Source organism: Corvus kubaryi, unplaced genomic scaffold (assembly GCF_017639235.1).
Source record: "Corvus kubaryi isolate FWS band 111438036 unplaced genomic scaffold, C.kubaryi_AGA036_p1.0 37396, whole genome shotgun sequence".
NCBI classification, from domain to species: Eukaryota; Metazoa; Chordata; class Aves; order Passeriformes; family Corvidae; genus Corvus; species Corvus kubaryi.
Genome location: NW_024581135.1, coordinates 4,800,826 through 4,822,097, shown reverse-complemented (window position 1 = coordinate 4,822,097; position 21,272 = coordinate 4,800,826). Strand labels below are relative to the sequence as shown.

The window sequence follows — 21,272 nt, the reverse complement described above, 5'->3', positions numbered from 1 at the left end:
ACAAGCTGGTTCTAGATACAGATGAGACATCCTAAAAGGGACATCCTTAAGAGTCTGAAACAAGGATGGGGTTGCTGAGGAACACTGACCCCTTCTCCTCAACCAGACAGGAAAGGTGACATTCCAGTAATTCTGGGGGAAATATAAAAGATCAAATGAAGAAGGAGACAAGGAGAAAAAATGGCAGGGAGCCATCTGGTGTAAGAGATTTATAAAAGAGAAAAAAAAACCCACTAGCTGACGCTATGGCTGTGTAATTTCCAGTTGTGTTCATTAAGTTTCAGCTACGTGATAGTTCTGAGGTCTTATGCATCTTCTCACACTGTCTAGTAAAATTACTTGCTGGAAATGAGCTCTTACCTAATACCTTATTTGGATTATGCTAATTTTGAAGAAGAATTCTGCATATAAAATAAGGATGAAAATACAGGAAGAAAATCACATTAATGTTTTCTACAGTGATTTTAGCCCACTTTGATGCTAAATATAATGTACAACAACATATTAGAAAAATTGGGGTTTGAAACCTAATTGCCTTTTACAATTTGGAAGTCTCTGCACAGCTAGAGAACACATCAGCTCAATGACCTTTGATCAGAACTGCTGTCTTTTGTAAATTCTGTTCTCAAGGTAAAGAACTAATAACAAGAAACCGAAAAACAAAAAACCAACAAAAAAATCAACCCCCAAACCAGCCAACCAGCCAAAAAAAGAAACTGCAGTAACAGCTTGGATCTGGCAACCATTTTCATATAATGGTAGATTACAGAAAAATTTTAAGTCCCCAAAGTAGATGACAACTCTAGTTTGTATCATAAGCACATATGAAGCAATATTTTATCTTATTTATTTTGCAGATAATTTGGGTATGGAATTGCTATGGAACAAAGTAAAAGAATGTTTTATTTTACTTAAAATATCTTCATTAAAAAATAATACATTATCTAATGTTATATTAATAGAACAGTAAAAAGAAATGAGAAACAACAAAACTTTTAGACTTTTGCCCACTGAAACACAACATTTTCCTTGACAGATGAGCATCCCAATGGGTGCAGTGGTTCACCAAACCACCATTTGTATTACAGAGTGTAGGATCATTTATAAATCCCAACCAGCTGATTCCAGAAAGTCTCCTAAGTACATAAACTTCATCCTGACAGAGCTGTAGCTCTAAGGAAAACCAGAAACCCATGCTATTTAGGGAAAATGGTCTGGAAATAGCTTGCATTCACAGGACACACTGCATTCCACTGGACCCTGGGGCAAGTGTTAGGACAACACGAGTGGATGTGTCCCAAGAGTGCTTAAGGGTCCCTGTGAAGTTCTCAGAACACTAGGGCTGGAGCAGGCTGCCAGTATTCCCACTGGACACACCACAAAACCTATGCTTTTCTTCCTCTTAGATGGTATCATTATTTTCATGTTCATCTTTTTGCCCTCGTCCATAAAATAAAGCACTCGCGCTGAAATGTGGGGTTGCTCTGTGTTGAGATTCACCTCAGATAACTTCCCTGTGTCTCTCCAAGGATTAAGGCAGCAAACAGCTGCTCCAGTCATCACCAATTCACTCTGACTGTCTGAACTCGATTGGGATGAAATCCTCTTCTGCATCTGTCAATAAACTCTGAAGAGTTGATATTTACTATTTCCTTTAATGCTTGAATTTGTACCAGTCTTAAACCCCTTTTCTGTGAAAAATAGGAGAGCTACTTAAAACTATTCTCTGAGGAAAGCTCTTGATATGCTAATTCCACGGAGCAATTTCAGTTGAGATGGATTTTTGCATTAATGTAATTACCTGAAAATGCAGGTGACTTTGTTCAAGTTTACTGTTCTGATTTACATATCAAAGTCTAGATACAAAAGTTATAATGTAACCTTTGAAAACTTATCCATTAAAAAAAACTTGGGTTAAAATTAAGAAATTCTCAAGCTTTTTAAAACCAAATTTCGGTGACAATATTAAAGCAACACTATAAACCCAATTAACCTAATGATCACCAGCAAATAAGGCAACAATATTTGAATATTAATGAGATAATACTGGGAAAATAACTGAATAGTTAAGCACAATAAGAAGGAAATGTTTCACAAATATAAATGAGAAGTGTCCAAGATATATTCAAATACAGTGTGTGCATTTTCCACATTCAGATTTGTAAAAAAGCTTTGTCTGGCTTGGATCAAGAGTTGTCACAAGGACCTACCTGCACTGAGGAGACAGGGGAACATGGGGTATAAAGAAAACCATCATTTTTTCAATATCTTTGAATCGAAAAGGAAGTGACTAAAAAGTATTCTCAGATAACAGTGAAAAAGATATGAAAACCAAAAAAAATTTCAGTGCGTTAGGAAAACAGTTCTAAGACTATTTTATCTCTATTAGTATAAACAGGGAGACAATGACACATCAGCTGTGACAATTTCAACCCCTGGACTATGAAGAAGTCTGAAGGAAGCTCATGCTGAGTTTTACAGACCTGTAAGAAAGACCTGTCAGAGAGGCTGTGGGTCAGCAGACTGCTCTTATTGCAGAATACATCTACACATTACCCCAAAATAGAATGCAAATAAACAAACAACAGCACCACCTGTTATTACAACACTTTAATTTCACAAGGCTTTACAAGTTCATTACTTTCTAATAATGATCTAAGAGAAAATCCTGTGTATCAGGATTTTTTAAGCACAAATACACACCACATTTAAATGAGAAAAACACCACAGTAGAATTATTCCATATCTTCAATATGAGTATCCTTCTGCAAATCTCAGATGACAGAGCCGACCTACTAGAAATTCTAGGAATTATTTTGTACTTCAGATCTACTTTACATTCACTTTCTCTCAACAAAATCCAAACCCTTCTGCTGGGCAGGTGGAAATATTGGTTTTTAACCACTCATAAAGATGCCATAACAGAATCAAGGTATCTTCAGGGTCCATCCCGAGGCTTTTTGCCCTGCTGGTGTCAAAGGTCAGGAATGTAATTCATTTGGAGAAGAAATATCCTTGGATGGAAGATACTCAATAGTGGCTTCAGACGTGTATGAATTATAGATGAAAGATTGGGCTACTGCTGCTACTCCTGTTTATTCAGCTGGGTGTAAAAAAGCAGTCACAGGATAGAAGGTCATCACTGCTACCTCTCCTAAATTTAAGGAAACATGAAACAGCCAGACAGGTGTTTTTTCTAACTGGATTTACTACTGGGCAAGAAAAAACTAAAAATTCTACTCTGCTATCAAACTCAATAAAGAGTAAAAAACCCAAAATATAAATTTACAGCCTTGACCACATTGTTATCTTGAGTTCAGTACTATCACATCCCAGAGAATTTTGTAGAAACATTTTAGGTAAAATGAGTAACAACCTGCATTTATTTTATTTTCAAGTAAAGACCATTTGAAATTACCGAAGCTTATAAAAATTCACATTTCTGTTGTGAAGTCCAAACTTACATTTATGTGTATTCAAAATAAGACACTATGCAGTTCAACAAATACAGGCAGAAATAATAATTGTTCTAATGTTTAAATATACATCATAACTTTGCCAATATTATTGTCTATATGATCACTGTAGAAATTAAGCTTGTGTTTAGCCTATCAGCATTTTCTGTCTTCCAAGGATTTGAAATTCATGGCTTTCTTCTTACATAGATATTACATTCTTCCCTTTCCTCTCTTGAAATAAAAAAATCTTGATGGCATACAGACTTTCCAAGCTTCTAATATAGTGATTATTTCTCTGTAGGAAAGTTTTTTAAATCCTGCAATTGTGTTGTCTTGGAGACTCTACCAAATCTGTCAGTCTTGAACAGAAAGGCTTTAGTAACCATATATATCAGTGAAATAAAATCATTCTCAGACAGACATTTTAGTTTACTAAATCAGCACATGCTATTACAGTCAGAACAGCAAAACAAACTGAATGGAATTTGTGTGATTTAATCTTTGATTTTGATCACTTACTATCAAGCCACTGTTACTCTGCCTTCTCTCTCTGTCGTGAAGTTTTCTGTAGAAAATCCCTCCTGGATTAAACTGAGTGCTCCAAACAATCATATCCCCTTGAAAATATGCATCCATTCCAGTTATCCTTGAATTGTGTTCAATATGTGATATTTGCTGATGAGCATCACTGTAGTTGAACGGATATGCAAAACCCAGGATGTCAGTGTCATTAGCAACATAGAGAACTTGATCTTCAGAGCCTAGGGATTATTACAATGAAACAAAAATAAGGTAAATGTCAACTAATGCAAAATCAGTGAGTTTAACTCAAGTAGCTTCTTGGTGTTTAGCTGATATCATTTCTTATGTTAAATTTTCTGGCTGTTGAAGATTGTAAAAACACCCACACTCTGAGCAATAAATGCAATTTTTGATGCTCTGATATCAACATATCAACCTCAGTGCTCTTCAAGGTCACAGTGTGACACCCAGGACTATATTTTAAGGAGTATGCAATATAAGAATTTGAACATTTTTAAGTGGTATCCAAAAAATACAGGATATTATGCATTAAGCCCATATGAATCCCATATTTTTATATGCATGCTGTCTTTAGAGGGTCCTACATGTATATATTAAAGGAACACAGAGCTGTCAATAAAAGTTTTTAAATTTCTCAACTGGAAATTAGAAGTGGAATTGTTTTATCTTTAGTGAAGGCAGTGAAGTTTGGAAATTGACTGCAACAGGACCCATGCAGTTGTGCCTTACAACTCCTCATTTCAGATAGCCAGATACCATTTTGATCCAGATGTGAAGTATATTATTCATAAGAAAATGCTCTCTGACATCAATTCATTGTGTTTTGAGAAAGTTTAAAATCTGCTGGATACTTCAGAATGTATTCAAATTATTTTTTCCCCCATTCATATCACATTTACCCATAGAGAATCAACTTAAAATGTCTGTCCAACACATTTACTCCTTGTGAGTATGAAATATCAAACATTTGTTCCCTTCCTCCTGATAAATGCAAGAACAAAGAGGAGTTTGGTTAAAGTAAATATCAATGAAGGAAAGAGGGAAGCATGAACTGTATTACAATGAAAATGAAGCTTGTGAAAAATTCAGATTTAGGATAATGATTCCCCGATTTTTAAATTATAAGCCCTCAGAATTGTGTCTGTGTTCCTATAAAAACAAACCATTATCTTCAATTAGTAACCCTGTTTGTTCCCATGTCATAATCTGATTTCTTTAGTAACAGGCAATGATGAAAGACCCTGAGAGAGTCCATGTTATGTGTGAAATACTAATGACTCATTAATATGGACTTCCCATGGCAAATTTCCTTCCAAAAAATGTGGACAATGTAGATAACAAATGACAGTACTGTCTACTTTGATTTTTACAGCCTTACCTTTTGCTATGCAACTGTTATTCCTTTCCTTGTAATTTTTCTCACACGCACATCTATAAGAGCCCTTTAAATTATGGCAGTGTTGGGAGCAGGCACCAAATACCATGCACTCATTGATATCTATGAAGAAAACAATTGTAATTTGTATACCTGCAGTTTAATACACAATTATTTAACATGTTCATAAAATCATGGAACAAAGGAGATGAACAAAGTCAACTCACAAGCAGCACTGGATCTTGCAACAACAAAAGGAAACCCTTCACATTAATCACTGATGTTATTTCCACTGCAATCAACATATCTCAGATAATTTTTTATTTTAGTTCTCTATCATTTGTCAACCTCTCATCTCTAGAACTTGAAACCAGCTTTGAAAATGAAAACATGTGCCACAGTTATGTCTAACATACCTTCCTCTGCTACAGCCAAAACTACATCATTATCCTTATTGGAAAAGCTCCTCTTTACACTTTTTTCTTAAGAGCCAAAAAATGAAGGCTATATTCACTTTGATAGTCCCATGGAAGTGACCTGAACTTCTGTCAATTACTGCTCACCAGTAAGAAAATGAATTCACAACCCATTCTTTGGGAAGGCAGATTTAACTTATCTTTCCCATCAACCTTTTCATTATAACAGCTGTGTTTTCCTGCTCACCAGTATGGCATCGTATCTATTAAGACTAGGTCTTTCAGTTTACTTTGATTTCAGTTTTGTGTTATGCATCTTCATTATTTTAAGCATCTCAAAATACTCTCATATGCCAGCCTCAACAGCAATGTTAAATAATCTACTAGACTTTAAAAAATCCATTTACTCCTTAAATTATTTAACAGCCTGACTTGAACCTTTTGACATTCACAACTAATGTTAAATTTTTGATAACCTCTCCAGGTAAAATGTATGAATCTACATCTTGTAAATCCTGTTGATTTCTTAATCCCACAGCAACGAAACAGCTTTTACTCTGTGGAAAAAAAAAAAAAAACACCCAAACAAACAAAACCATGATCTGTATCTCCTTCTCTAGCATAGAAAACTAACTACATGGTTGATTTGTAATACTTTACAACAAGGGAAGATGGAAAATATCTGTACCTTCACATTGTCTGTTCCTCCTGTTTCTTTGAAATCCAGGTTTACACTGACACAAAAGGGATGATTTTGTTTGATTACAGAATGCATCATCTCCACAAGGATTCACATTATCTTCACATGTATATTCAGAGACACCTAAACATAAATAAAATGTCTAAAAAATCCCTGATAGATTTGTTTAAAGTGTTAAAAATGAGACCTAAAGTAACAACAACAAATAACAAATTTATCTTTCTGTTTAAAGAGTATCAGGTAAATTTTTAACAAATTAATGACTTCACAGTGTTTATCTACATCTGCATAATTTAATCTATTACATTTCATGAAATGACAGTATTTAACTGAGATACTATGTTTCACACCAATTTAATACTAAAATTTTTCTTGCTGCAAATATGATACAAAATACAATCAACTTGTACTTAAATTTTGTAAAGAACTCGTAACTACTCCAAAAAACCTCCACAACTTGAATTGCTATATGATTTGCCTTGCTCTAGTGGTACAGAATTCCATCCATTTCTAACTAAAAGAATGAACTACATTAAACTGAGTTCTAGATTGTTCAATAGATTTTGCTCAGATGAGTATCTCAGTTAATTGTTTCTGTTCTGCTACAATCAAGAAAACAAATCTTGCCAGCCCAACTCACTTATTTTGCAGTCTTGCTCATCGGAGCCATCTCCACAGTCATCAAACCAATCACACTGCAGCTCCATGGGAATGCATTTCTTGTCATTGCAAGCAAACTCATCTTTCTTACACGGTCTGGCTTTATACGTGATTTTATCTACATAATTACAGATTAATAAGAGAAAAATAAATCAGTATTCAAGATTCTCAGATTATTTTAGACACACACAAATAGGAATGACCACAAAGCATTAAGCCACTGGAAATTATTTCAAGCTTACTTTCTTTTGGTTTCAAATTCTGACCTACTAACCTCCAGTTAAGCTTTACTGAAGGACAAGCAGATCTCTGTAACAAAGTTTGCCTTCAAGGTGTTTGCTCTGATCTGAATGCCTTGAAAGGTAATATCACCTACCACAGTGATCTTCATCCGAGTTATCCCCACAGTCATCGACCTCATTGCAAATCTGCTCAGGCCGCAGACAAACCCTGTTGTTTCTACATCTGTATGGCCTCGTTGGAGGGCAGGGAAACTTTACTGTGCAGCAAAGAAAAGAATCAGCTGTTACGCAACTATTAATACTTTTTTAATAACACATCATCAAAGCCAGATATGTGTCGGCACTGTAAGCTCTCCATTTAGAGAATTTGTGTGATAAGGGTAATTTATACCATTTTTTTAGAACCAGTAAATATGGCAGAATTAAAACAGAGGAAGTAGGAAGAGTAATGATGCTCAATATTACATCATACAAGGAACTTTTTCCCCTCTGTGGGTTTCCTACAGAAAATAATAATGTCTCAAAAATATCAAATATCTGAAATTATATGAAAAGCAGTAACAAAAGAAAACTATATCCCATATTTTAAGCTTGTCGTCTAAAAGCAAAACAAACAAAATTTAAGACACACATGCCTTTATATATTTGTGTATCTTACACGTCATTCTTGCTTTATTATATAAAAAACTCTGAAAAATGTAATGTCATACCACACATTTCAGCAACTTCATCAGAGTTATCTCCACAGTCATCCTCACCATCACAAACCCAAAAATGTAGTTTGCAGAGGGAATTGTTGCACAAAAATTCATCAGCTCTACATATATTTCCCCCTGGGAAGATGAAAAGATGACAAAAAAAAGTCAGGAAAACAAAAAGAGGAAAGAATGTCAGTTTTTGATAAAACTAGTACAGCCAGTTATCACACACTATTTGCAGAGAATAGCACAGGTAGCATAACTACATTTACAGATCCCAAAGGAATGGGTTGGAGAGGCAGAGGAATACTCATTCAAAAACCTCTTCCTTGCCCAAACACTTCCTTTTACTGACTGCTGGCTGGGAATTACTGAATGCAGGTACCAAAGACACCAACGAGTGAGCAGCTGGGCATGTTGCACTTGCATTTTGCCAGGAGATGTTTAAACTCCCTGTCTGCGACACTCTTTGGTGATGCAGCCTCTCAGCAAAGGCGTGGCTGGTACTTCAGTAATTTGGGCCATCAGAGAACAATCTAAACAGAAATAGGGCCAAACATGTGAAAAGCCACCTCAGTCCAGCTTTGTTTCACATGAATGTCTGATCCTCCACTTATTCCTACCCCACTCTCTGAGTCACACATCAGAGACAAAGTGATTGCAGCCCATTAGCCATGAGGCAGCACCTTTTTCTTCACCTGAGGAGCACCAGACCCGGCCAGGTTTGTAATCACCATCACCTCTAAATGCTGTAATTAGGAAAGGTCCAGCCATGTTGGCACAGAGCAGATAAGATGAGGTGACCTCTGACAGGATCTTCCTTTCTGTAACTTCTGAAATGTTTCACCAGGATATTTATTGAACACAGAAAGCAGCAAGAATAAAATCTTCCATGCAACTTCAGGATGTACTAAATTTTGAATCATCTAACAAAAGGGAGCACAGGGTGAGGGAAAATGTTCTAGGGTGGAGTGCTCAGGCTTTAAAAATTAGTTCAAGGTGGATTCAGTTTTAACGTGTGTCATGGTAAAAAGGAACTTCTTTCACAATTATGACTAAATTTTATCACTACCAATCAACAAAGTTATGGAAAGTTCTTGCAATTAATTTCCTGTAAAACACATTTTTATGGTAACTGGATTTTCAGTTTCCTGGGAGGAGTGGAGCATAAAAGAAATAAAGCTGTGTATCTGCAGAGGAGGAAACAATGAAACTTTATATGATAGTGCCAAAGCTCTCACTGTGGCTTACACCTCACTGCATTACCCCCACTCTAAGGGCTAGATCAGGCTTCCATGGCTTTTTACTCGTTCGTTCAGTGCCCTGTTCACACCTCATTAAAATCAACAGAAGGCTTTCTTTTGCTTTAAAGATTCAGAATAGCTGAACGTTTTTCCCCCCAAAATTAATTTCCATAAAATGCCCATTGCATAGAAGGATGTTTGAACTCTCACACTCTGCTACCAGGTATAATTCACTCCCATGGCATATATAACTTATGAACATTAACAGAAATATCCTGTATAATTATCCAAGGAAAGTATATAAAATTCAAGTACTCTTCATGATGAAAGGCATGAATCCAAATAATTGTGTGTGCAATCACAATATAACCATCATTCTAGTTGTTTAATAAGATTGAAGAGAGTTATTTTTGTAAACATGCACAGTGGGCCACAGATAAATATTATGGATATTATTTTAGAATGCTGTAGAATAAAACTCCATTTGTGTTTGCTGTATTTCCAAAGATGAAAAAATTAGTTATCAGTGAGATAAACTGGCATTTGTTTCATGTGATTGCTCTGCCTGTCATAATTCCTTTATAAAATAGATTTCTGCAACAGAATCATAATTGTGACATAAATACAAAGTATGATAGCAATAACCAACCAGGAATAGGCTTCTTATTGCATTATAAGCAATTTGCAGTTCACAGAAGCTCCATTATGCTACCCAAAGAATAACGTGGGCATCAGATAAAATAAGTGTGTTACTCTTTACTTACACTTCATTGGGTTTTAAAGAGATACAGTCCAGATATTTTAAAAGCAGTTTTAAAATGGACTAGATGTTGGGGTTTTTTTCTTTTTTGTTTTTTAACTTTGTTATCTGTCTTCTTGCATCTAAACACCTCTGGAATATTCTTCCCATTTTCTGAATTTCCTGGTCTCTCTTTCAAACTTAATCATCCCCACGTGACTTTTTTTTTTTCCCCCTTAGTCTTAAGTATTGCATAATAGACTTAAAATAAGAAAAGGATATTTTACTATATTTGTTTTGTATCTGATTATTATCACATATTGTACTTCATTATGCTTCGAATTTATGCACACATCATGTGACTGTAGATGGCTAACATACAGAACTACCCACTCTGAAGAAAAAGAAAAGAAAAATCCAGGGAGAAAACCAAGATGAAAACAAAATGCCAACTCAAATTATTCTTTAGGAAAAACTTCTTTAATTAGACTAAGAGGAGGGACTGGTGAGAAATGTGAAGCTCAAGGGAAGCCTGAGCTGCAGTGACCATGGAATGGGGGAATTCAAGACCCTTAGGGCTGCAAGGAGGGTGCACAGCAAGCTCCTTACACTGGGTTTCTTCAAGGATCTGCTTGGGAAAGCCCTGGAGGGAAGAGGGACCCAGGAGAGCCTGGCTGATATCCAAGCCATCACCATGCAAGCCCAGAAGTGATGTATCCCAACAAAGGCAAAGTCAAAATGTGCCAGAAGGAGTCTGTGGATGAACAGACACAAACATAAAAAAGTTGCTCCTGGACAAACACAAACATAAAAAAGAAGGTGAGGCCCTGGCACAGGTTGCCCAGAGAAGTTGTGGATGTCCCATCTCTGGGAATGTTCAAGGCCAGGTTGGATGGGGCTTGGAGCAACCTGGGATAGCGGAAGGTGTCCCTGCCCATGGCAGAAGGTTGGAACTGGATGAACTTTAAGGTCTCTTCCAATCCAAAGTGTTCTGTGATTCCATGAAATAAACAGAAACCCAGGCTCTTAAGATGACTTATTTAGCAACTGTTCAATATATTGCACAGCTGTGTAATTCATTGTGCATGGCTCTGTAATTTATGGTAGCCTATAAAAGTTTAAATTAGCCAAATTTACTGCTGGTTTCCTTGATGAAAAAGAATATCCTTCCAGTAACAACATGACCTTTTCATCACTGGGGAGGGAAATACAAAGGAGGAACAAGTCATAAACAACCTAAGTTTTGCTTATTCCTGCAGATCACTTGTTAAGCTGCTGTGCTGTCTTTGTCAAAAGAGGTCACAGAACTTTCCTGTCTCCACTCATAATGGCCAGGGCACTACTAATTTGCAATGTGTGTATTCATAAAAAGTCCAATAAACTCTTTTAGGAAAGTGTCTCTTGCCTTGGTCACAGTTTTCTTCATCACTGCCATCCACACAGTCATGGATCCCGTCACAAAGCCATCGCACAGGGATACAGTAGGCCTTATTTCTGCACCGAAACTGATCCTCTTTACATTCTGTTACACAATCCATCTGTGTGAACACAGACACGAGCTTTGTATTAATGAATGAGAGCAACAACAAGCTTGTCTATGCTGCCAGGAGGGAGCAGTCCCTGATGGAAACTGCCCCAGAATCACGCTCGGGGTTTGACTTCGAGAAAACAAATTTGTCCACTCCAAATCCTGTCCTGAGAGCACAGAAACACAAAAGCATGGGCTAAGTTATTTGACAGTACTCAGTGGATGCAAGAAAACCCTATTTGCCCTTTCAGTTATTTTGAGGCCTAAAAAGTTTACAAAAAAATCACATTGGGGAGGAAAAAAAAAAATCACCAGAAATGTGTCAGGTACCTCATCAGATCCATCAGCACAGTCGAACTCTCCGTTGCATTTCAAAGACGCCGAAACGCAGCCCCCACTTGCACACACGTACTCACTTGAAGAGCAGGTTGGAGATGCTGGTTATAAACACATATTTTAGCATGAAGAAAAAGACAATCTATGAATAAGTTGATTTTTAATTTTAAGCTTTCTTCTGGTTAATATAGTGAGCAAAGTTGTGTCTGAGCACTTTCATGAACTACGATAAAATATTTGACTAAGCCGAATTGTTGCATCCTAAGTAAACTGTAAAATGATAGTGAGAAGGTATTTGTGTTTTACCACTTAGAAAGTTAATGTTGTTTTCTCCTTACACTTGGTAACAAAGGCAACCACACACATGCATATATTCATAGAATGAATATATTTTAAAAATTGCATCCCTTAAAATGGGCAGAGTCTAGCTAAATTTAGGTAATTTATAATTGAATAAGCTAAATTTATAGGAAAAAATCTTTTTGGAAATTATGCATTATTACAATTAAAATACATAAATATTAAGCAGGATTTTTAAATATAAAGGTGGATATTTTTGTTGCACTGTAAATCTGGAGAGTTTTAAACTGGCTTTTACCAGTTACATCTATCTACATGAAGCTTACAAAAAAATTAGGAAAACTCCTGCAAAAATAACTGTATTTTCCAAGAAAGCAAAAATAAAATAAAATAAAATAATAATAATAATTTAGCAGACAAAATCTTTGCATAAGGACTATGAAACTTTGAATGAAGACCACGAAGTACATGCCAAGATTTACTGATGTTTTCAGAGCAGAATTTTATATGTTGAATATTTATTATCAAATTACAATTCAAAATAATTAAATTAAATACCCATGACCCAACAATCTTCACATTGCAGAGTTGTACGTAACTAGGGTTTCCAAAATACCAGCTGGAAGACCCAATGATGCAAACTCAAAAGGTAAAGTATTTCAGATTATTTTTGCACTTTCTTGCTACTTCTAGTGCCCAAGAAATTTTGATTTGATGATTTATTTTCTTCTTTCATTCTGATTTATTCCTGGCTTCATTTTATATTTCAGCATTATTTCAAACAATACCTGGTTCACAATTTTTCTCGTCATCCCCAAGTTTGCAGTCCTCATGACCATCACATGTCCATTTTGCTGAGATGCACTGGCCATTGGAGCACTGGAACTGATCCCTTGAGCAGCCTGTTTCACAATACCTCTGGTACAAAAGAAACAGCCAATACACAAGAGCAAGAGTTTAATATAAACATTGGTAAATATGCAGCTGGTCACAGAAGTCACAGCCTATAATCCTACAGGTTATGAAAGACACAGTTATTAAAGTCTTGTGATATGAAATATATTTGTGGATATGATTTAAGTAAGGTGGCTTGCACCCTCTAGATAGTAGGGAAACACCTGAGGTTTTGTATTGACAGGAAAGGAGAAGGGGAAAAAAGGGAAAAAATATAGAACAGAAAACCAGCAAAGTACTATCCCATGAGCTTCTGATGCACAACAAACAGGCTACATTGTTCTCTCAAAAAAAAAAAAATCTCTCAAACCAAACCATTGCTGCATGTAAAAAGAATGGTTTCCCAATCAGGACACAAAATATTTCCAGGATAGGAAGAGGTTCAAACCATTGCTGGGACATAAACATGCAGAATGCTGTTAAACATTACTTGATTTATTTGCATGTTCTCTTTTTAGAATAGTTCCTTCAAGAGGTTTAGGTTTAATTTAGTAATAGTATTTGCATACATGGATTCATGTATAGAGTTCCTATTGCTGCCTTTAAAAAAATTTGTATGCAGGAATCCATTCTCTAACAATATAAAACTACTAATTCCCTAAAGAAATACTTTTTCTGGAAGATGCCTACCTCATCTGAGCCATCTGCACAGTCATAGTCTCCATCACACCAGAATCTTGCTGAAACACAGTCTCCATTTGCACAAAGAAAGTCTTTCAAAGTGCACGTTTGAGGCTCTGAAAAAAAACCAAAACAAACAACCCTAGGTTTATTAGCATTTTCATTAAATATTTTATACATAGAAACCCCCAATCAATCAATGAATAAACATGAAAAACTCAAAACAATTAGCTTGCAAATGATAAGGACCAGTTTTTCTGTAGGATTTTATTCCACAACATCATGTAACTAGATTTCATTTACATATAGTAAGACAGTAATGAAAATACTTTCATTACTTTCCAACATTTCAGTTCTATGAAATTTCTTTGGAAAATAACATGATGTTGACTATATATATTTTATTAATTTCAATGCATGTATGTCAGTAGGGTTTGTGAGATACGTACCAGACACCAGAAACACCTTTTGCATGGCTTAATATCCAATGTAATTAGTACTGACCAGATTTTTGGCTTTCCATCACACAGTAGCACATAATTTATCACATACCTTTTAATGAGTGTGTGTGTGCATCAAGAGTCAGCTTCCCCTGTGCTCAGCATCCAGGGGAATGGCGTTGAGATACCAGATGGAACTCAAAAGTTTGGTGTTTCAAGTAAAATAAAAGTTTTCACTACTGCTGACAAAAAACATTGGCAAGGGGGGCCTCTGTGGAAGATTCCCTCAGCAGAACATCATGTACTTTCCTCCTGAAAATGAGGACCACTACAAAAGACATTTTCTGTGTGCTGGACATTAGATTAAACAAAGATAGAGAGGTATTGGGGATTTAGGAGAAATTAAGCAATTCTCTATATGCAATTTAGATCTGCCAGTCAGAGGGTTTTTGGAGAAAAAAGGACTTAAAAGGCAAACAAGGATTATTTGTGGGATTATTTCCATCACAGTACACAATGCAGTACGTAAATGATGTAAAATCAAGAATAAGGATTTATTATCAAGACTTTTTCAGCAGAGACATGGGAAACAGCAAATGAAAGTGACTGAACCAAAGGAAGGAGGATGACAAAAAAAAAAAGAGGAGAGACAGAGCAGACAGTAGCAATGGATAGAAGGAATGGACAGGAATAAATTGAGTTATGCATGAGTTATGGAAGGTGCAAGCATGAGTGCTTTTATAAAGCATAACATACTGATCAAGGAAAGAAAACACAAAATTAGAGGCCTCAAACTGAGAAGAATTTGGTAAATACCAGCATGAGAATACACCAGACATGATTAGCATGGATCTAACAAAGTTGAATTCAGTGTGAGTGGGGTTTTTTTCCAGGTTTTATAAAAATTAAAACCTGTTTCAGGAAAGAAATCATTTTAATCAACTTTGCCACTGCCTTTTCCCCACTCTTTACTTCATAAAAAAGAATCAAAATGACGCTGTTTGAAATTTTTTATGAGAAATTTCATTTTCCAGGTAGGCACAAATTTTAATTTTGAAGTTGTAGGAAAGTCATTTTAAAAAGTAGATCTACAGTGATTACATCAATTCTCCAGAAATGTTATATTTCAGCAAATCAAAGGCTGGCATTTATGTGGCCTCAGATTATGTGCACACTACCTCAGATTTTTTTTTTCAAAGTGTAAGCTTTAGCAAATCCCAGATGTTTGATTCTTTTTGCTGTCAACAGGCCAAGAAGGAGAATTTCATGATATGATAAAATATATAAAGGCAATAATTTGTGGGAAAAGCCATTCACATGCAAAAAACCCCACCAAAACTGTCATGTTTCCATATTGATTAGAAAAATATAAGCAAATACTTTTGCTATACTGCTAATAAATTATTTATAAGCAGAGATTTGATACTGGGAAAATGTACACAAAGAGCTAAGTACTCAATTCTCTGTTTGCAAGAAATATTTCTTCTGCTGCTGGGATCCAGCTCTGTGATTTACATATGAACACAGCAAAGAACTTTTCCATCAGTACTCAGATTGTTAGTGAAAGGAATAAATATTAATACAGAACAGTATTGAAGGAATAAGCATAAATGGACTTCTGTATAACCCATGAAGAACAGCACTCTTTAGCTTCTGCTTTGTAAAATCACTGAAACTCCTTCCCAAGAAAAGCATTTGGGATACAAACTCATCCCAGGACAAAATTCACTAATTTGTTTTCTAGGCAACTTGTAGAAGCAATAAAAGAGCATTGGGAAGGACTTCTAGCAGCATTAATATTTGTACACTGACTGAATTCATGTCTTGCTACAACATTATTATGTTTGCTGTGCTTCAAGTTTACAGTACGTTTTCTTTAATCACATTAATTAAAAAAAAAATTACTAGTGCCTTCTTTTCAGCAGGAACAAGATAGATTAGATATATAGAATAATATTCATTACTATGGAATTTTCTTTTTTTGGAGTTTCCTGAAAGAAGAAACACTATTTTTTGCTCTAATTTATTTAAAAAAAAAATAAACTCTGAAAGCAAATTCTCCCTCCAGAGAGATATTACCTCAGAAGAATTAACAATGTATCCTACATTTCTCATTGCAGACTGATTGTGTACCAATATCCATGCTAATAACTCTTACTTCACAGTGTCCAAATATAGTTAAAGAACAATAGACTGTAAGACAAATACAGTTAAATACCAAAGTCATAACAGGCACAATGATTTGCGTGACAGCACCAATAATTTTTCACACCCATACAGGTTTTTTTAACGTGTATTGTTTCACTTCTGATAACTTCAGCAGAAGAGTGAATTTCTTGCATGTGAAGAAACTGCATAGAAAAGTGTAAATGCTTGAGCTTAATTTCTATAATTCCGTGAATTCATTCTGCATTCTTAAAAAACAACTCATTTTCTGATACAGTTCCCTGACAGCCCTTTGTATATTATATTCATGTATGCCATGAACAATTTATCTCGCTGTGCAATGTAACATATTTTGTCAAATGCTTTTGAAGTTCTAATTTCATATGTATTTGTTTCATTACACTTTATTCTATAAGTGGCTTGATGGTCTATAAAAATTTTATACAACTATTTCAAACAGCTGAACAGTATTATGTACTGTCCCAGTGCTCCCAAGACTTTGAATTTTAAAACTGTGCCAGCCTATTGTGCTTAATTTAAATAGTAGAATCGGTAGTTAGAATTTAAGTGTGCATTTCACAACCAAAAAAAAATGTAAAAAAACCAAACTAACACCCTTTAGTTTGATTCACCTTCCGTGTTTGGGCACTCTCAACTCACTAATTCGATTAATGACAAATTTTTTTATCTGCAAGTCAAGAGAAGGACCAAGAAATGAATATATAACTTAGCTATTGACATGAACACAAAGCTGGAAACTTCATAACTTTTTTTATTATTCTCTCATTATTTGAACTTTTTTATATCACTTTGTAGCATAATGATCTGAACTTTAGGGAAGAAAAATATTACTGCTGGGTCAGTCACACACATGGCTAATTCCAAATGTGATACTCAACACTTATCTTGCAAACAGCAATAATATTTTGTGGAAGTTTTGGATTTGTTGTTTTTTTTCCAAAATTTCAACAGACTACCCAGTTCTGTAGATTAACACTGCTATAGCAAAACTATGACTCTCTATTTGTTTTCTACACGAGAATAAAAGAACATAAAATACTTTCTTGCTACTTGTAATACAGAAAACTGACACCAATAACCAATTCTAAAGTAAAATCTCCCACAAAGCTAAGGAAGCTTTAGGGTGCCAACCCCCCAAGTGTAACAACAAAAGGCTCTGAGTGATTACTGAGCCACAGGACATTTTCCCTTTTATATGAAACACTTGCATATGAAAAACAACAGCACTATTGCTTGCTTGAATAAAACTCACAACATTTTCAATGCAGGTAGTAATTACCAGGCAGACAAATCCACTTTAACCTCCCAAGCAGAATGAGACACTCTGTACCTACGGACACCACATCTCGAACTGGAGAAAGGGGCAGCAGCATTTACTCAGCATTAGAATGCCTAATTTATTAAGCTTTCTAAATCATTACCTTGAAGATACCAAATATACACTCATGGCATACATCAGGAATGTGTATTCAAAATTATTTGCAAGAACAAGATATTAACTTATTGGATTTCTGAGTACCAAAGAAAAAAATCACAGAAATTGTCAAGAAGAGGCACTTCAGAATTATTTAGGGAATGTCCCTCTTGAAATATTTTATAAAGACAATAATTATCAGATAAAACCATTACAAATTTTTCCTTTCTTCCTGAGAACCAGATGGAAATTAACTCCCTGAAAGTGGTATTGCAGAGATTTATTAGGCCTTCAGATTCCTCATGGGTAGGAGAGAACTGGGTACATGAGCTGCTTTGAATAACCACATCTACTTCTCAATGCAATTAAGTACTACAGAAATTGACTTCTCAATATGAAACAAGGCAAATCATCTCAAGAATATAATGAATGTAATGAGCAGGTAGTGTTCGATCAAAATTCCTTGTTAACAAATGCTTACCACGTTACCTCTGAACAGTGTTTATGGTTCTTTTTCAGAGATAAGAAATGTGATACGTAACCAACTGGCAAAGGTAAACTAATTGCAATACTTGTTTTTAATTCACCAGATTACTGAGCAGTTGGAAGTCAGGCATTTTTTCACACTGATACAGCTCTTTGTGAGAGTGAATAGAAGTGGAGAAATACAGCAAGGGACATTTTCAGTTGTGGTCAACTGATTTTCAGCAGATCAGAATGTGTGGAATGAAAACATGCCCGTGAGTTTTATCAAAATTCAAAAGCTTCCTCTTGCACATTGCTAAACTGACTCTGTTATAACATGGACTAAGGTAAAAGCTACTTACTACAGTTTTCTTCATCAGAATTATCTCCACAATCATTTTGGCTGTCACATCTCCAATGATCTGGAATGCAGTTGTTGTTTTTGCACTGGAACTCATGAGGTCCACAAGTTTTTTTATCTGTAATTAAGGTGAATAATATTTACAGCATTGCAAACAAAATGGGAAAGACTTCCACTAAATACAAGATGATGTTGCTGGATACATTTAATAACGAGCAACCGTAATATTTGAAATGTTGCTTTCAGGAATAATTTATTTCTCATAACATTCTTTAAGCTTCTATTTATACATTCACACCTTAATCTTAAATTTGATGAAATTAAAATATGCAGTGTATAAACTGTCATATAAAGCTAAAAAATATAAAATTCAGAAGGTTGTTTGAAGAGAGGGTATTAGTGCACTAAATCTCAAAAACTTCTCTAACTTTTCCTTGAATTTATCTCTAAGATTGCTTTACAAAAGATCAGATCACAGTAAACCACTAGACTATTGATTTGAAAAATGTAAAAAAATATGTATTTCTCAAAAGTTATTTTTACATATAATAATTTAAGACAGAAAACTTTGCACTTTGATTTAAATTTTCACCTACTCATGTATTCAATTGGAAGTTTACTCACATGAGGTAAAACATTATAAAGCCTATAATGCTAACCTGAGGGAAACTTCCTTCATGTTGTACATTTTCAATGAGCTTTTCTAGTTACAGAGAAGCATTGGAGGCAAAGCCTCTTAGAGATACATGAACATCCTGAGCTCCTCCAGCAGGAAGGAGCTGCCTCTGTGTTTTCTGTGAGCAATTCTTGAATAATTCGTTCAGCTTCTAAGGGCTGAGATGAAATGAAGTAAAAAGTTATCAGTGACATTTTCGTTGGGGGGGGGGCCCGTAAGTTTGCTTTGTAAAAGCCTCAATGACATATTTAAAATTACTTGTCACTGTGATATTTCACTGGAATTTTTTTAAATTTCCGTTAGGCAAAGTCATAACATGTCAGAGCAGCTTCACTCTGCTCTCATGGCAACTCGAGGGCTGCTAATAACTGACAGAAACAGCAGCTTCAATCAACCTGATTACTCTGCTGGTGAAGCACAAATTAGAGGTGTTAGGTTTGATGCCATGGGCCAAACTGCTGCATTTTCTCTGTAGTTTTAGGTGCGGCTCTGGAACCAGACTGATAAAACTACATTTGCATATCAAGACTGGTGTTGCAGTTGAGTTGTGTGCACTCAAAAATCTGGTCATTGCAAGTCTGCCTTTTGCGTTTGATCCTTATTCTCTGCCAATGGCATGACTGTAAGAAGTTTTCTCCCAAAATACTTTGTTTTCTATGATATTTTTCAATATTACAGTCCATGATATTTTGATCATGATATTTCAAATACTTGCACTGGCAAACAATTAAAAATGCTTAACATTATGAAACACGAAAGTATTCCTCCCAAACTTATGACACTCTTGTATTTTCATTCTGTAGCTTTGTGAAAGATTGAGTTTCAACCCTGAAATATATCCTATATTTATTAAAATACTTCTAGTGAAGTCTGCAATCTCTAACTAGAGTATTTGCTCACAAAATGAGTTGTAACACCAATGACAGATAACATCACAGTGACATTTAATTATTTTATTTCTCCTTCCACATCCAATAGAAATACCAAGATCTAGTCAGTAATACACAGAAGCCAGAGATGACAGCCATTCATTTCAGTTACCTGAACATGCAATATGTATCTTCTCACTCTTCATAAAAAATTATTTAGTTCTCAAGCATGCTAAATCCATTTTTTAGCATTGCCTTTCTACACGTGAAGAAAGTCTAGATTTTTTTTAAATTTATCCAATCTTAACCTCTGATTGCTACTTGAATGCTAATCTTTCTCTTCTTACTCTATTTCTACCAAATATAAAGAAACATAATTAATTTTTTTAATGCAAAATATTTTGCATGTTTGTAAGGCTCTCCCTTTCACAAATCTGAAAACTTTATTTTTTTCTGGGTTGAAAGATCTCTTGTAGCAGCTTACAGCTAAAAATATCTTACAAACCAGGTTTGCTTGTCTTGTATTTCTTTCTTTACATGAATGAGAACTGAGGAAAACGCTGGGATACCAGAGATAGGATATATAACAAAGAGGAAAATTTGGGGAAGTTATGTAACAATTATCTGATCTTTGAGAATGATGGATTCACTCACCTCAAAGGAAACAGTGCAAGACCTTATTTACTGGGAACTGTGGAACCATGAAAAGCACACAGGGGCCCCCACACGTTTTGTCATCTCTGCCTTCAACACTAAATTGCTTTCTCATTTTTCTTTAAATGAGACCACCTTAAAGTGTGAAAGTTCAGATAGAAATGGTACAAAGGCAAAAAAGCAAATACTGATAACTCCATTTTCATATTGCTCTCTTCAAGTTGTTATTAAGAGATTCACTGACCTACTGTAACAGGCAAAGCCCTTCCCTAGGAATCTGTGTGATTGCCTGAGGTAGCTGCTGGTAGGTTGGGGTTCACTTTTCTGTGCACACTAAACTAGGATTTTATTTTAGAAATACTTCTAAATGAGCATGAGGAAAACAGGATAAA

General features: G+C 35.3%; 1 protein-coding gene across 1 annotated transcript in view; it reads right to left on the bottom strand.

The window, feature by feature from the left end:
• The window catches only part of LRP1B (LDL receptor related protein 1B), a 639,031-nt gene that overhangs the window by 49,820 nt on the left and 567,939 nt on the right, over window positions 1-21,272 (bottom strand). Inside the window, exons 66-76 of the mRNA XM_042040771.1 lie at window positions 18,683-18,799; window positions 13,824-13,930; window positions 13,028-13,157; window positions 11,934-12,040; window positions 11,481-11,613; window positions 8,105-8,227; window positions 7,529-7,651; window positions 7,133-7,270; window positions 6,481-6,615; window positions 5,380-5,499; window positions 3,978-4,219 (exon numbers count right to left, since the gene is read on the bottom strand). Coding sequence (XP_041896705.1) covers window positions 3,978-4,219; window positions 5,380-5,499; window positions 6,481-6,615; window positions 7,133-7,270; window positions 7,529-7,651; window positions 8,105-8,227; window positions 11,481-11,613; window positions 11,934-12,040; window positions 13,028-13,157; window positions 13,824-13,930; window positions 18,683-18,799 — 1,475 coding nt within the window. The remainder of the gene's footprint in view (window positions 1-3,977; window positions 4,220-5,379; window positions 5,500-6,480; window positions 6,616-7,132; window positions 7,271-7,528; window positions 7,652-8,104; window positions 8,228-11,480; window positions 11,614-11,933; window positions 12,041-13,027; window positions 13,158-13,823; window positions 13,931-18,682; window positions 18,800-21,272) is intronic.